The following is a 17,398-nucleotide window of genomic DNA, read 5'->3' as shown; positions in this document are numbered from 1 at the left end:
ACCACGTGCAGTCCAAGCTCCCACAAGCACAAAGGCGTTGGAGCAGTCGGGGCAGCAGCCGGCCCCCTCGGCTTGGCCAGCATCAACCTCAACGCCCACCCCAGCGATGTAAATGGGTGAGCAAAGGTGAAAACTGACAGAGGATCACCAACGGAAGAAAAAAGGGACAGGGTTGAGCCGTTTCCTCCCCCAAGGTGAGGGGAACCACCCCACTCAGACCCCACTATCACAATTGCTGACATGATGCCTGGGGAAAAGGAAATGGCACCAAGGAGAACGAGAACAAGCTGGAAAAGCAGCTAGGCTGGATCCAGGCACGCAGAGGAGGCCTGTGCTGAGAGGATACCGGTGTGAGGACACCCAGGGACCAAAGCACAAGGCGCCAACGACATCCCAGATCTGAGGGACGCCAAAGGGCTCAGACCCAAAGTGATGCCAGCCTAACACACACCCCTCCCAAGATCAAAATATGTTACAAGGGTCTCCCACACTTTTGATTACACACTCATGCCCTCTCACAAACCTATGCTTTCACTCTCACATACCCACACATTTTCACACACACTTACACACCCACACATACCCATGTTTACATACTCTCACACACCCACTTTCACCCTTGCTTACACACCCACTCTTACACAACAATGCTTAAACACCGTCACACACACTCTCACACCCATACCCTCTCAAACACCTATGCTTACACACTTTCATACATTCACACACCCATGCTTACACACCGACCCCCCCCAACACACACACACTTACACGCCTCCCTCCCTTTGTTGAGGATGTGGACAAGAGGTGTACTGGACAGTGTGTGACTTGTGATGTTGGAGAGAACTCCCAGGCCAGCTGAGTCTCTGAGAGAAAAAGACCCCCAGGGGTTCACCGAGACGAGAGGGGCAGAGGGACTTCCATCTAGCATCAAATCCCAGCTCTTGTGACTCTAAATCTAAGGCTTTAGGAGAGAAGTTTTTCTTCCGAGGGAGTTGAAAGGGACGGACGATACTGCATAAAATCAGCAAAATTCTTTGGTCTAAGATGAAAGCAGGGCAGCTAGGAGGCACAGTGGATAGCATACTGGACCTGGAGCAAGGAGGACCTGACACTAGCTGTGTGACCCTGGACGAGTCACTTCATCCTGCTTGCCTCAATTTCCACATTTGTAAAATGAGCTGGAGAAGGAAATGGCAAACTGCTCTTGTATCTTTGCCAAGAAAACCCCAAATGGGGTCACAAAGAGTCAGACGCGACTGAAAAAAGACTGAACAACAACAAAGATGAAAGTATCACAACGACTGATCCAGGAACTAGAGCCTATTCAGGAGAGAAAAGGACACAAACCAAACCCCAGTGAAAACGCCCATGACAGCCTCGGGCCAGACGCCCCAAGAGACACTGTCTCTCAACAAGCTTCTGGCTCCCCTGAGGAGGGCGTGGCCGGGACCTGCCCCGCCGACACCAGCACATACCTTCTTGCGGCTCCTGCGGCTCCTGCTTTGCTTTCTTAGCCAGCAACTTCTTCTCTTTAAACTTCTGACTGGAAAGGAAAAGAGAAACCCTCTGTGGGTCACTGGTGTCTTAAAAACTTGTTAAGTCTTTCAGAAAGCAGGACCCCGCGCCTGCTCTTTCCATGCGGAACCTCAGAAACAAGATCACACACACAGGAGGAGCTTCCCAAGATGCCCTGGGGCAGGACGAGGCGCCTCGGGGGCCCTGGCCTGGCTTCAGTCACACAGCCACCGCGGGAGGGTGCCCCGGCCTCCACTTTCCTTGTCCTCTTAGAATTAGGTAAAACCTGGGGTCCCTGACTATTTTTAAGTATGGAGAGTCTTTAGGCTCTGAAGCATTTAAGACTTGCCTGCTACTGACCAGAGTGTGCATTTTAAAAACACAACAAGAAGAGAATACAGAAATAAGCGTGCATGAGCGAGAGTAAACGCACTGACTGTTCAATCAATCATCTGGAATACTGCTTCCCAAATTAATAAAGGTATAGAACAATTGGGACTCTGCCTGCATCAACAGACTCAGAGGTCTGGGGACAGAAAATCAGCACAATGCCTGACACACAGTCAGCTTAACAGATGACATTTATGTCAATCAACCAACATTTCTTAAGCACCTACTACGCGCCAGACACTGAGCTTCATGCTGGGGACACAGAACGAGGCAAAAGCCAGTCCCTGCCCTCAAGGAGCTTACAATCCAAGGGGGGAGGCAACATGCAAACAGATATGTACAAACAAGCTCTATCCAGGATAAGTAGGAAATAATTAACAGAGAAGGCCCTAGAATGAAGAGGGGTTGGGAAAGGCTTCCGTAGAAGGTGGGACTTCAACTGGACTTAGAGGAAGCCGGGGGGGGGGGGGTAGTAGTCAGACGTGAGGTTGGGGAGCATTCCAGGCATGGGGGACAGCCAGAGGGGATGCCTGGAGTCCAGAGATGGAGGGTCCCATTTGTGGAACAGCCATGGAATCAGTCACTGGATCCAAGGGTACATGTTAGAGAGTAGGGCATAAGAGACTGGGAAGGGAGAAGGGGCCAGGTTATGAGGGGCTTGGAATGCCAAGCAGAGGATTTTGTATGTGATCCCAGGGGCAATAGGGAGCCACCAAAGTTTACTGAGTAGGGGACTGACACCTTGAACAGAGGATGGCCCGGAGTGGGGACAGAGCGGAGGCAGAGGAGTCTGTGCTTTACCGTTACAAAGCATTTTACACATATCATTTCCTTTGCTGCTCATGATAACTCCGAGAGGAAATGGGTAAGTAGCCTCCTCACTTAACAGATAAGGAAACTGAGGCTCAGAGAGACGCGTCACTTGCCCAAGTTTCCCCAGATATCAGGTTGCAGGCTGGCACTCTGACCCATGATCCTTCCCCAGCCCCACGGCAGCCGTTAGACTGAGAAACACCCCAGGGAGGACAGAGTTTAGAGAGATTGTGGGGAAGAAGAAATTTAGCTCATTTTCATGCTGAGAAATTGCTGCATGTATTAAGAGTTCTCACACAGCCTACAATTTAATATATTAGAGGGGAAAATAATCTCTACAGCATTGAGATTTTTCTCCAGGAATACCATTCACATCAAGCAGAATACTGGGAGTTCCACAGCCAAGTTAAGAAAATGCTAACCCAGAATGTCCGGCTGCTTTCTGACCCCAAAAGCCAGGATCTGGTCTGGATTCCACTCACTCTCGAGATCTCCCAACCCTGACTGAGATACTTCTGGTCCCTTTAGTCGGCTAAGGCCTCATTTTTAATCACAAGAAAGGATGCACTCACTCCCTGAAGACGATTACTGTCTGACTTACTGCCAGAGTGACCTTGGACCAGTCACCTCCCCTTGAGGGGCCTCCAGGAGCCACCTCAACAATTCTTTGCTTCCCGGCCCTAAGCCCAGCATCCGATGGGACGTCTCTTACCGCTTCTTCCGACGTTTCGCGGTCTGCTCCTCTGCCGCCATTTTATTCCTCTGCAGTCTCTCCTGGAACTCGGCATCCATTTTTTGCTGCAAAGAAAACGTCACTTTAGAAACATCCTCATGTGTAGGCAGCAGCCGGGCATGCTGTGGTGACTGACACAGGCCCCTCCTCACCACTGCCCTGGGAGCTAGTGGTGCATGGATTATTACCACCCCCATTTTACAGATTTGGAAACTGAGGCTCAGGGAGGAAGAGGCACTTGCCCAGAGTCAGAAAACAAGCACAGATCAGAAGCAGAATTCAAACTGAGGTGCTCTGACTCCAAACCCAGTTCTAACATGATGCCTTTTCAAGTGGTATTGGGGACTCATACAAGAGGCAGCTTTGGGGGCCAAGGTCTTTTCTTAAGGTGAACTAATTCTTTCAAGTCACTAGAACTCTATTTGGTAGATGATTACTTCCTGGTAGCAAGGTCACTTGGTGGATAGAGCACTGGACTCAGGAAGACCTGAGTTCAAATCCTGCCTTAGACTCTTATAGTAAATCACTTAACCTCTGCTTCAATTTCCTAATCTGTAAAATGGGAATAATAATAGCACCTACTTTGCAGGGTGGTTGTGTGAACCAAATGAGGTTAACATGTGAGTGCTATGTAAACACTAGCTATTATTAACAAATGTGTAAAAAAAAATACAAAGGGGAAAATGAACCAGAGGGACCAAGGGCAGGGCCTGGGGAGTCCCTCTAGGCTGGCTCAGAGGTGAGCAGGAGGAGACTGCCTGGGGTCCCATTTCGGAAAGGACGCTCCCGGCCATGCTGGCTGAGAATCTCTAACCCAAAGGCCAGGGGGTGGAGGAAGGCCGAGGATGGGCACAAAGGGAATGTGGCCTGTGACGTGCAATGACATGCGTGTACCAAGATAGCCCTGGTGGGCCCGAAGGACGCAGACTGATATCATGGGTGACTGATCATTCCAGCATGACACATGTGACACCCCTTCAGCCACTCTGCAGCGCCTCCGTCTGTGCCTCTGCACTGGCCTCTGGCCCTGGAAGGCTTTCCCTCCTGACCACCGCTGCCTCTTAGAACCCCTGGTTTCCTTCCAGGTTCAGCTCAAAGGTCGCCTTCTGCATGGAGTTTTCCCTAATGGCCCCCACCTCTAGCACACACCCACAATCACTGTAATCTCTCCATATATGTGCCTCTTGCATCCCCAAATAGAAATGAGTTCCTAGAGCACAAGATGCCTGCCCGCCATCTGCCTCTGTTTATCCAACTCACGGCAGAGTAATGGACACACAGCAGGTGTTTGATGGGTGTTTGCTTGAGGGTGGCACTGCCGTCCACAAATACAAAAAGGTCTCCAGCACACAGAACAGGGTCTTCCAGAAAAAACTGAGGGAAAGTCCCAGAGAATTTCCCAGGATGGAGAGGAATGAAGTAGGGGGTATACCCAGAGAGCCAAGATCACAAATCCACCTATGTTAACCCTTAACTCCAGCTCTAGCTAAGGAATAATTAGTAAGAAGGCCCAAGGGCTCTCCAGCTGGAACGGTTACCACCCAAAGGCCTACTCACCCTGGGATCTCTCTGCTGGGCCCACCCCACTTTTCCCACTCATGAAGATTCCCCCTGGAGCCTCCGTTTTGTGGAGAGCTTGCCTTCATTCCCCTCCATGACCCATTCCTGACTTTCTAGACTTCAAAACCATGGCTCTACTCAATGTATGGACTCATTAACTTGGTTACAAGCAATTATAGGAATCCCTGATGCCCAGCACAGTACTTGGCACACAGTAATCATGGAATAAATGCTTCATTCATTCATTAAAAAAAAAAAAAAGAAATGCTTCCACTGATTTCTCCTCTCCTCATCACCCTCGCTCCCCCCCAGCTTCTGGGGCCTTCCTATCCTGGACTGCCCACCAGGCCTGGAATATCCCTCCACACGGCCCCTCCCCTTCACCCACTGGTGACTCCTCCTGGAGCCCCTGACGTTGGGCAGGCCCAGCCAGACTGTCTTCACACCCCTCCTGGACCTGCTTCTCACTCTGGGCTTCACAACCATGACCTTCACGCCCCCATTCTCCTGCTCGTCAGCTCCTCCTCTCTTGGAATGTAAGTCCCTTGAGGGCAGGGGCTGTCCTTCTTTTTGCTTGGCACTGAGGAAGGGATTAATAAATACTTGTTTCCTTCGTCAGGAGTAATTTACCCAGAGACAGTGTTACTCAGAACCTGTTCTTTCCATAACTGGCTCCAGTTAGCTTCCTCACTCCTGCCTCCCCTCAACATGACATCTCATGTGCCCCCCACGGGCAGGTCACACCAAACCCTTCTCTGTTATTTTTAGAGAGCTGTTCCTAATTATGCTCCCCAGGGCCAAGCAAACAAGGCTAATCCCTCTTTCTTAGGACGGCCCCTCAGATATTGACAAGAGGCATGATCCCTCCCACCCTCATTCAAGCTCCAGCTTCTCCAGCTGGTCAGTGTGTTTCCCAAGATGTGACACCTCGAATTACTTGACCAACCTTCTCAGCCATGGCGTCCATGAAGTCTTGTCTCTGATACTCTCTGCGCCGAAGATGCCTGTAGACATGAAATTCCCCACTGCCGGCACCAGCGCTCGAACCTACGGGAATTTGGAAACATTCAGGCACATTGCTGAAACCAAGCCATCAACGCTCACAGACTGGCAGAGGGGAAGAAGATGGGAGAGGAGACACTGGAGATGTAGAAGAGTACTCCAGCAGGCCAGATAAAAAGTGATAAAGGCCTGAATGAGGACAGAGGAAGGAAAAGTCTCAAGAGATGTGGGCAACTGACTGGCTGTGGGGGATGAAGGGGAGAGAAAGCAGAAAAGAAACTGGATGATTGCAAAATGATGGTGTTCTCATTACAGGTCTAAGCAACATCCAACATCAATATTATCAATTGGTATTGATCACCAGCAACGAGACAGCAAGCAGTAGCCTTGGGGAGGAAAGACTGGGCTAGAACCCTGACCATGACACTCACTGGTTGTGATTCCAAGCGGGTCGTCTCTCTGGGCCTCAACCAGACCAACCCCCACATTTTTGGAGAAAAAAGCAAACAAACACAGGAGGCAAAGGAGGATAATTATGCCTGCAATATTTACATCATGAGATTGTTGGGAGGAAAGGGCTTTGGAGACTCCAGTGCACTACAGAAATATGAACCCCTGGAATTGTCTCCCACATCTCATTTTATGAGCAGTTTGGGGTCAAGAAGCATCAAAGCAAGGGGCTGCTAGGTGGCGCAGTGGATAGAGCACCAGCCCTGAAGTCAGGAGGACCTGAGTTCAAATCTGACCTCAGACCAAACACTTGACACATACTAGCTATGTGACCTTGGGCAAGTCACTTAATCCCGACTGCCTCACTTAAAAAAATAAAAAAAGCATCAAAGCAATCGTCATATTCAGGGGACTGGGTGTGAAGGCAGAGGCCCTGCCTTCAAGAAGCTTCGATATCTTAGTGAGAGTTACAGTTCACATTTACATAGTGCTTTAAACAACTCTGTGTAGGAGGAGCTGCTATCATCTCCATTTTACAGATGATTTTACAGCTATTATCATCCCAATTTTACATTTATTGAGGCTGAGAAACATTAACTGACTTGGTCAGGGTCACAGAACAAGAAAATGTCTGAGGGAGAACTGGAACCCAGTTCCGCCTGACTCCTCCAAGTTCAACCCTGCTATGCACTGTACCAGTGGCATCAAACTCAAATAGGAACAGGGGCCACTAACCTGTACATAAAGATCCCTACGGGCTGCCTGCTGACTTAGAAAACCCTATACCTGTCTTCTTTTGTGTTTTTGTTCCTCTTGTTCAATATTTCCCAAGTACATTTTAATCTGGCTCTGGGGCACGTGTGTGTTTGGCACCTCTGCACGAGGCCACGCCTTTCTGGCTCTCTCCTCTGGCAACACCGGGATCTGGGGGGTCAAGGTGGAGATGGGGCTGAAGGCCTCACCAATCATGCAAACTGCCTCCAGTAGTAGGATGAGACATGTACATCAACACAGGAACAAATGGTAACTCTAAGGTCTTTACACACACACACACACACACACCCACACACACACACCCAAATTCATTACCCATTACATCTCTGACAAATTCAGGAGGGGGTCTTGGAGCCCATTCGTTTATCTTCTCTGGAATAGGAACAGTTTTGTCCTGCAATGTTAAAACATGGCACCAGATCAGCCATTTGCTGTGTATACAATCCCAAGCACTGCTTGACATTTGCCTAGAACGTTTAAAAACAAAAAAGGTGTTTACAACTCATTTGCTTCGCTCCTCGGAGTCCAGGACCCCCCTTCCCCATTAAGGTCCCCCGAATCTGGCCGCTTGGAGCCTCCCCCCACCGCGGTAAAGCCCTGACTATGCTCAGGCCCACCCCAGCAGCCTCGAGGGCTTTCCTTAGCAACACGTCATGGTAGCGTCCTGAGAGACCACAGAGGCCATGTGATTTCTCAGGCTCCTAGACTTAGAAATGGAAAAAGCCACAGAAAGTTTATTTGACCCAGCCCTGCCATTTCACAGGTGAGAAAACTGAGGCTCAGAGGTCGGGTGACTTGTCCACGGTTACTGGGTGTCACGTGGGGAACCCCCCAGCCTTTCCCAGTGCACACCTGACCTCCGACCTTACTCCTGCAGGGCAGAGCCTCCCTCTCTGACCCCGGACTCCCACCCGGGCCCCCCAAAGGCCTTGTCTGGCTACGTCACGTCTGCGCATATTCACTATCACCCCGAAAACCGCGCCGATCCCACAAACGGGATCACGGGCAACTCCTGCTCCGGGGCCTGGCCCCCGAAGGATGGCTACCCCGCCAAGAGAAGCCTCCCCTAGTCCCAGGACAGTCAAGGAGGCACCGGCGCTCCCTGGGCCTCAGTTTCCCGCTCTGTCAAGACGGACACGCCCGGCCCCCGTCTCGCCTCCCCTCACCGGGTTCTTCATGAGCCGCTCCAGCTTGAGCCGCTGCTCCTCGGCTGCGTTCTTGGGGATGACGAGCGGCTGCGGCTCCTTTTTGGGCCGCGGTGCCCTCACCGACGACGAAGCCGAGCTCGCCATGGCTGGCCCTGTCCACTTCCGCCCTTGCGGCCCGCGGCTGGGGCGCCCGCGCGCAGTGATGACGTCAGCTGGCGTGCCACCACCCCCTTCCTTCCGTACGTGCCCCCGGCGCGTTCACGTGTCCTAGCAACCAGAAGGTCCTTACTTGAACCCCACCACACACCGCCAGGAGGAATTTCATTGGCTGGGCAGGAAGGGTAGGCGGGGCCAGGTTTGTCCAACCAGACTGACGACTACAGAGCCCGCCCCCTCCAGCCTTTGTGGTTGGTCGGTAGATCTGTCTGTCTCCGGGCTCTAGCAGAGCCCAAGCTGAAGCTAGGGAGCCAGAAACTGGAGAAAATCAGGCCACCTGGGTTCCTATAGTTTCAGTGCCGTTTCTTTAAAAAAAAATTTTTTTAAAGGAAAACCGCTAGATGGCGCAGAGCGTAGAGCGTTAGATCTGGAGCCTGGAAGCCCAGAGTTCAAATTCAGCCTCAGACACTTATAACTCTGTGACCGTGGGCAAGTCACTTAAGTAAGTCAATAAACATTTATAGGCAAAAGACAGTTTGTTAAGCGCCTACTATCTGCCAGGCTAAGGGTAAGGAATACAAAGAGGGACAAAAGACAGTTTATTAAGCACCTACTATGTGCCAGGCACTGGGCTAAGCACCAAGGATACAAAAAAAGGCAGAACACAATCCCTGTCCTCAAGAGGCTTACATTCTAATGGGGGACGACAATACATAAAAACATAAAAGGAAGCTCAGGGTGTGGGGAGATAAGTTGAATAAGAAATAAAGAGATGGATGGTAAATGGAGGTTCTGGGAGAAGCCCTCCCCCATCCAATCAGAGTGAGGGCCACCAGGGAAGGCAACCTTTGCCTGTCCCCCATCAGTAAAAGGGGTATTATGGTACTGCCTGCCTGCCAGGGTTGTTGTCAGGATATGGAGATGACATTTGTCAAGAGCTTTGGGAACCTTCAAGCACTATATAAATACTGGTTATTATTATCCTAAGTCTTCATATTCCCAGCACCTAATGGAGTACGTGACACAGATTAGGCACTTAAATAAATTCTTGTTGAAACTTGCACCTGGGAGAAGAATCGAGAAAATGCACCTTCCTTACGGAATGTTTCGTCCGTCATCAGACAACATAAATGTTTTGGACCGCTTTTTTTTTTTTTCCTCTTCTTCTTTTAACAACTTTGTTACATGGGAAATTGTTACAATGGGAATTAGGAAGGGAGAGGGACAGATTTGGAAATAAATATAATGTAAAAAATAAAAGATATCTGTAGCCTGGGCTGGCTGCACATTGGCAGTGAATTTCTCTAGATGAAGCGACTTCCCCCCAACCTGCCTTTATGCTGGCAAATCTGAGGGGCTTTCCCAGATTGGGGGCTGGTGCTGGGGGTGGCCATGCTGTTACAATTCAGAGGTAACTGATTTGTGTGAGAAGATACATATCTATACTCACAGTTCTAGCTCCTGAGCCACCACCAGCGTGCTCCCTATTTACACAAAATCCATCATGATGATACCATTAACTCTTTAACATGAAACATTTACTAAACAAGACGGCAGCTGAAGTGCAGTGGCAAAGTCCACAGTGAAGCATGGCTGGGATGGGCCCTTCCTAAAAACAGAGGAATTCACCAAGGGGAGAATTTTAGAATCCTTCGTTTCCTGGAAAACTCAACTCATGCCCCTTCCTACAGGGGGCCTTCTTTGATTTCCCCAGCTACTAGTGCTTGTGCCTCCCAACCCCCCTACTCCCACTCCCCCCCCCAAATAAACCCTTGTTTTTATTTTGTTTAATTTACTATAACTGTAACTATAACTCAGCCCAGTTAGACTCTTCTCATTTTCTGTACTTTCCTTCTCTGACTGTGTTCTAGGCCTGGAATGTCTTACTTCTCCACCCCACACTCTGCCTCATCCAATAAAGGGCACCTCAAATGCCACTCCCTCCGGAAAAGATGCTCCCAGTTAGCACATTCCCCACCTTACATCTTGCTTGGCAGCTTGGTGGTACAATGGATAGAAGGCAGTCTGGTGAAACCTGTGGATCCCCTCTCAGAATAATGCTTTTAAATGAACGAAATACAATTATCATTTTTTTAAGTTCATAGACACCAGTTCCTAAATGGTCTCATGCTAAGAGAATGATGCCACTTCCCACAGTTACTGTCTCTGCAGGAGGGTGGCAAACTCCCAAGGCTCAGTAGGGCAGTCGAGGAGTAGCCCCGAGGGAGCTCCTGGACCACATCAAAGGACTGTGGAAGACCAAGCCAAGAAACAATGAAGTCCAGTCATTGGCCTGAAGGTCTTAAGTAAGAAGAACACTGAATTTCATTGCAAGGCTCATAGTACTAAGGCATAAAACCTGGGTTTGCTGGGGATTAATTCTCTTTCCCACTGGCACAAGTCTATGGGAAATTGTGGTCATTTGTGCATGGGGGCTGAGGACAATCCTACTGCTTGAATTTTCCCTTCCTTGTTTTCCTATTCGATCTCAATTTAGTGTTTTGCTGTTTTGTCTTATGGTTCCTGCTTGGTCTCTTTGCAGAGTAAGCAAATGGATAGAGGCTTGAACTGTATTTACCTCCATACTGAGCCCAAGTGACTTGTGATTTCCAGAGTTGAGTGAGATAAATACGTTCAAATTGTTTTGACTACCCTTTCATGTTCCGGTTCAGTTCTGAGCCCAGCTCATTTTTCTTTTTAGTGCCTGTCCAAGATTCATATCCTGATGAACTAACTCAGAAACCTGGCCTTGCAACTTCATGTCTAGTCTGGACAAGAGGCACTTTTCATTCATTTAGATTTTCATGAATGAGTAGCTTGGCTGACCTTTCAGGAAATCATGGAGCTCATCTGAGGAGTCACTATAATGTTGAGGCTTGGCAATCAGCCCAACAGCATCCAGAATAGAACGAGCTGGAGGACTTCATCATTCCCCAAGCGCCCCCTTTTCCTTTGGGGTCCCACCAATGCTTTCCATGCATCCAAGATGACCCTTGGCCCCAAATCCCATCATTTAAACTCCAATGTTCTCCCATTAATGCTGCAGAACTTACAATCCTGGAACACCATGACTCTGAAGAATCAAAGTTGGGGATGACCCAAAGGGCAATGGAGAGGTAGACAGTGGATATAAGTAGGTTGTAACATATTTCTAGCAAGTGACTTGCTCAAGGTCATACAAAGAGTAAGTAGCCAAATCGGTATTTAAATCCAGGTCTTCAAATGATAAATCCAGTCCATCTGCTTAAAGCTGATGCCTGGTGCTGGGGGGCTGGGGTTGAGAGGTAAAAGGAGACCATATCCTTTTGCCAGTCTGTGCCCACTAACCCAGCGTAGCATCCAAGGATCACAGCAGATGGTGGCTCAATGCCATTGAGATGTAATGCTTCTCTTTGAAGGGTACCAGGAAGTCTCCTCTGATACTTCCAAATGTTTTTTCCCCCACTGCATGACACAGTGCTTGACATTGAACTCCACCATTACTGATTCTTTTTTTTTTCCACCTTAAAGGTTTTTCCTCCCCAAGAGAGCTTTCTGGAAAGGCAAATATCCCTTGGATGAAGAAGCTGTCTTGGATTGGCTGGTAGGTTATAAAGTATCACCTTAGCAGAGTCAGAGTCAATAAACATTTATTAAGCACCTACTATGTGCCAGGCACTGTGCTAAGCGCTGGAGATACAAAGAAAGACATAAATCATTCCTTGACCTCAGGGAGCTTCCAATCTAACGAGAAGACACATAGAAAATAAGCTGAAAAGGGGAGGAGGATGATGAAGTCCCTCAGCCAGGGTGGGAAATGACCAGAGACTGGGATCCTAGATCTAAAGGTGGAAAGGCCAGAGAGTCCAATCCCTCTAGTTTACAGGGGAGGAAACTGAGGCTAACGAGGTGAAATGAGCTGTGAACCCAGATCTTCTCCCTCTAGAGCTTGTGCGGTTTTTCATCGTCCCCTGCTGGAGAATAGGACACAGGACAGGAGGTACTGGTGGGAGTAGAGGAAGGTGAAGGACAGGAATAGAAAGGATCCCCCATAAAACTGGGTGAGGACAGCACAGTTTTGATGAGGGTCTGCTATGGTGTTTCATCCTGGCTCAGGAGGAGGGCAGCGCTTCCGGCCCTGGGTCTGGGCTACTCTGCCTCTCTCTGCCGGCAGGAGGGGCCCTTTTCATCTCTCAGGCTCTGTCTACTGCATGAGGGGTCTGACATCTGATTATCACACAGACCTTCCTCTCCACTTCCCCAAGAAGCTAAAAGAATGAGAGGAATGCAGGATAGACAGAGCATTAGACTGGGCATCTGGAAACCTGGGTTTGAATCCCAGCTTTGCCCCTTGCTAGCTAGATGACTCTAGGGTGAGTCCCTTCACGTCTCTGATGCTCAGGCTCCTCTCTGGGAAAGGAAGTGGTTGGATGAGATGATCTCTAAGGCGCCTGTGATCTCTGACACTGAGATTTCACGAGGGCTCCTGCCATGTTGAGGAGAAAGAGACAGACAAGAATTGCGCCAGGTGAAGTGTCCTGCAGGGGTTGGAGTTGGCTCTGAGAAAATCACAGATCTGCAAAGCATCCAGTGAGACCTGGCTTCCCACTGTCCTCCCCCGCCCCACCTCCAGCCACAGACTTTGGGCGCTGACTGTGATATCAGAATTAGAGGCAAAAAATTTTCAGTCCCTGCTTTCCTGCACTGCCTCCATCAGTGAGGCAGTTGAGTGGGGAGGGTTCTGGGGAGAGGGTATCTCCTCACCATCAGGGCCACCCCCTTCACGCTGGGCTGGGTCACCCATTCCCAAACAGCCCAAGTTGAGGAGGCAGCCTGTGAATATCAGGGCCAGCTGAGGGATGCCTGACACTGACATGGGGGAAGTGAAATTGACATAGGCCACCCTCCTTCCAGGGGAGGGAGTTTCCCCAGAGCGGGATGAAGGAGGGGAGGGGATGGAGGAAAAAGAAAGTGAAAACTGCATTCTCCTTTTCAGCTCCCTCTCCTTGTACCCTGGTTCCATCCTCCTCCCTTCTACTCCAGCCCACCTATCTGGTGCCCATTCCCTCAGGATCCCCCCTTCCTGGGCTGTTTTCTGAAAGCTGGAAATCCCCCTCTCAGGGAGATTTTGGGAAAGACGGAGCTAGGATGGTATCAGAAAAGGCCAGGATAATCACGATGATTTTGGTCTTCCTTCCCAAGACTCTAAACCCAGAGTTCTTTCCATCCCACCACCCCAGGCAGGATCTCCACAAGTTTCTTGGTCCTGGACCAAATTCCCCTGTCCTCCCTCTGAGGAAGCCAGGCTCTGCTGACCCTCAAAGCGTCCTGCGATCATGTGTCTGGCAGCTGGTGACCCAGCTAAAAGCCAGCTACCTGGAGAAGGACACAGAGCCCTAAATTAACCCCACCCCAGGGTTCCAGTTAATAGTGGGCCTGTCTGGATTCTGCCAGCAGAGGGCAGCAAAGTCTCACTACGTGCTATTCTTTGGGAAGCCCGTTCTGGGCACATCCCACCTAACTGCCCCTTGGCACCCAGACCCTTGTTTCAGCTGAGATGTGGGCCTTGGCCTTAAAGCCACAATAGATGGGAACTAGTCACCCCATCCACCCTTCATTAAAATTACACAACACATTCCCAAGGGGGGCTCTCAGCCTTCAGAATCCCTAGCTTCTTCTAATCAGTGTGTGTTGAATGAATGAATATGCAGAAATTTCATTCATTCAGATCTCTTTAATAGGTTACTTAGACAGGAGTGACGGATGAAGGGATTTTAGCACTCACTAAGCCAATTCCCTCATTTTACAGGTGAGGGAACTGAGGCTCAACAAACAGCTAGCACTCATCTGGCTCTTCAAGGATTAAGAAGCTCTTCTACTCATTGATTCATTTTACTCCTAGACAATCCTGGGAGGACGGTGCTATTATTATCCCCATTTTACAGATGGGGAAAACTGAGTCTGAGAGAAGTTAAGAGACTTGCCCAAGGCCACAGAGTGAGTTCCAGAGGCAGGATTTGAAGCCAGGTCTTCTTGCCCCTAGGTCCTTTACCTGCTACACGGCACTGCCTAATCAACCACGGTTCCTTCAACCAGTCACGGACTTGAGACTGTGCACCGTCTTAGGGGATTGTCCTTGCAGGGATCTGGGTCCAGGAACTTGGAGGCACCCGAAGCACTAGCTGAGAGTTGCATGCACAGGGTCTTCTCCTGTCCCCCAAGCCTGGCCCTGAATGCTGTCATTTCCAGGCTTCACAGAATTCAAAGATCACAGAATGTCAGCTAGAAGGACCCTCAAAGACAATCCAGGCCAACCCCACCCCTCATTTAGAGATGAAACTGAGGTCCAGAGAGGCCCAAGGTCATCCAGTGAGCTAACAGCTGAGCTGAAACTTGAACCTTGGTCTCCTGAGTGCTAGGCTGTTGGCCCTTTCCTCCACATTGTATTGCCTCTGCTGCTCAGCCTCTGGCAGGACTGGGAAGCTACTGGAGTTTGTTTTGGCTCCCCCCCCCCCTTTCCCTTCTTGGCCTCCTTCACCCCACGCTTGGTGTCTTTTCTCTGCCTTGTGAAAGATGCCCAGCCCCTTCATGCTGCCCGCATGCCTTACCTATCAGAGAAGAAAATACTTCCCAAACTGGGTCCCACCTACTGTAAGGCCAAGGACAGAATGTGCCTCCCCTCAAAGGGGGCATGGGTCACATTTGAAGAGAGATGCTTGGGGAGGGAAGTGCTGAACCCTAGAACCCGTCAGCTGCCAGGTCTTGTCTGCCTCTACATCTCCTGTCTCCAAGTCCTTCTCTCTAAATTCACAAAGCACTTTCTAGGTGCCCAGGCCCTCCTTACTGTACCTGTGCTCACCCACAGAGGCCCTTATCCCTGTTTGTGAGGTGAATGCCCTGGGCAGTCTGGGGACCTCTGGGGACCCCTTCTCAGGAACGTGATTTTTAAAAATGTAAGAAAATGCTAAACCGCAGCTAGAGGTTAGTCTTTTTTTTTCCCATTCAAGCCTGCAGACCCGTGATCTCTGCCCATGGCTGCCTCAGGGAGCCCAGGACCTCTTGTACAATAACCTCTTTGTAGGCCTTCCCATCTTCCCTTTCTTCTCCTCTATAGCCGTCTGGTCTTCCTGCTCCTCCACTCAAAAATCAGTGGCTCCCTATTGTTTGTCAACTTCAAGCTTCTCTGCTTGACAATCAAGGCCTTCCATAAAGGGTACCCCCAGCTTTATCTCACAACTTTCCTGCACACCCTCTATGCTTTGGGACAGAGGCAGGATAGATTGCTGGGCCTGGAGGCAAGAAGACCTGAGTCCGAATCTGAACTCACATACTTTACTTAGCTGTGTGACCCTGGACAAGCCACTTCAGCTCTGTTTGCCTCAGTTTCCTCATCTGTAAAATGGGGATGATAATAGCACCTGCCTTGCAGAGTTGTTGTGAGGATCAAATAAGATAATATTTGTAAAAAAAAAAAAAACTACTTGGTACAGACCTGGCACATAGTAGGTACTTGATAAATGCTTACTCCCTTTCCTTTCCCTTTGGCCCAGCTATTCTCTGCACACTGAATATACACAAAGGTGTCACTGACTCCACTGTGTCCTTTGCCTGAAATGTCCTACCTCCCCTTCTTTGTGTATTGAATATGTTTTTGGACCTATGGTTTTCTTGGTATAAGAACTCCCCATCAGGGAAACTCCCTCTCCCAATGCAGATCAATGCCTGCTTTGGAAGTTCTGTCTCTCCCAGAATCACCTGGGGACCCTGAGAGATTAAATGTGATGGCCAAGGTTACCCAGCTTATCCTCGTGAGGGGCTGGACTTGAACCTGGACTTTCCTGACACTGAGGCCAGATCACCATCCATTACCTCTCCTGCTTCTCGTCGAACTCTTGCCCCTGTGTTAATGGTGCCCAATCTGATCCTTCCGGTCAGTAGTCCCCTTCCTGCCCAGGATCTCACCTCCTCACAGAGTGCTCACTGCCTTCCAACTCTCCAATGTACTTATACACTGTATAGACACTGTATTAGAGCTCTCTTGATTGGCATTTCCCCAAACTAGACAGCAAACTCTGTGTGGGGAGGGGCTATCTCTTTCCCAAATCTCACATTTCCCCCTGTGTCTAGCATAAAGCTTTGTATACAGTAGGCACTTAATAAATACTGGTGGTAGTTGTTTTTCCTGTCTTTTTTTTTCTGTTTCTGTCCACCCGAGGCTATGGACCTCCTCCCAATAGAATGTAAGCTCACTGAGGGCATGGAGTGTTTCTTTTTTGTCTCTGTAGCAAGTGTGTTTAGCATGGTGCCTAGTATATGTTAGGTGTTTGATAAATACTTGTATTCAATACCAGTATTTAAATAATTTAATAAATACTTAAAAAAAAAACACTTTGTAAATACAAGATGGAGGAGGCATAGCTATCTAGCCATTTGGATGAAAAAGATCTGGGGGGAAAGTCTGGAGTGGACTGCAAGCTCCAAATGAGTCAGCCATGTGACATGGCATCCAAGAAACCATATGGGACCTTAGACAGCACAGACAAGCATGGGACCCATAATAAAGCGTACTCTACCCTGGGCAGGCAACCTTTGTAATATACTGTTCATTAACTAATCAACAAGTACTTCTTAAGCCCCTATGTGCCAGGCACTGTGCTCCCTATTGCCATTCTAACACATGTGACTTGACTCATCATTAAAGAAATACCTACCCTCCATGGAGAGCTGTTTTCTGGCATCAAAATCTGCCCATTAATCAAAGTAGCATGAAAAGGGTCACCTGTTGTACCCCAGTGTGTGCTGTACCTGAAGCAGGTCTCCATGCTGCCTACCCCTTAGTCCTGGCCTTGATAGAATGTTAAGCTTTTTCGAGTTG

General features: G+C 49.3%; 1 protein-coding gene across 2 annotated transcripts in view; it reads right to left on the bottom strand.

Annotated features, from left to right (window-relative positions):
• Positions 1 to 8,553, bottom strand: part of PRKRIP1 (PRKR interacting protein 1) — a 36,955-nt gene extending 28,402 nt beyond the window's left edge. For both annotated transcript variants that reach the window (XM_027861741.1, XM_027861739.1), the window contains exons 1-5: positions 8,407 to 8,553; positions 7,556 to 7,634; positions 5,961 to 6,061; positions 3,434 to 3,519; positions 1,479 to 1,546 (exon numbers count right to left, since the gene is read on the bottom strand). In XM_027861741.1, the coding sequence (XP_027717542.1) occupies positions 1,479 to 1,546; positions 3,434 to 3,519; positions 5,961 to 6,061; positions 7,556 to 7,634; positions 8,407 to 8,532 (460 nt within the window). In that variant the 5' untranslated portion in view covers positions 8,533 to 8,553. The remainder of the gene's footprint in view (positions 1 to 1,478; positions 1,547 to 3,433; positions 3,520 to 5,960; positions 6,062 to 7,555; positions 7,635 to 8,406) is intronic.
• Between the last annotated feature and the right edge of the window lie 8,845 nt (positions 8,554 to 17,398).

Source organism: Vombatus ursinus, unplaced genomic scaffold (assembly GCF_900497805.2).
Source record: "Vombatus ursinus unplaced genomic scaffold, bare-nosed wombat genome assembly UNPS02014768.1, whole genome shotgun sequence".
NCBI classification, from domain to species: Eukaryota; Metazoa; Chordata; class Mammalia; order Diprotodontia; family Vombatidae; genus Vombatus; species Vombatus ursinus.
This window is presented reverse-complemented; position numbering and strand designations above follow the sequence as displayed.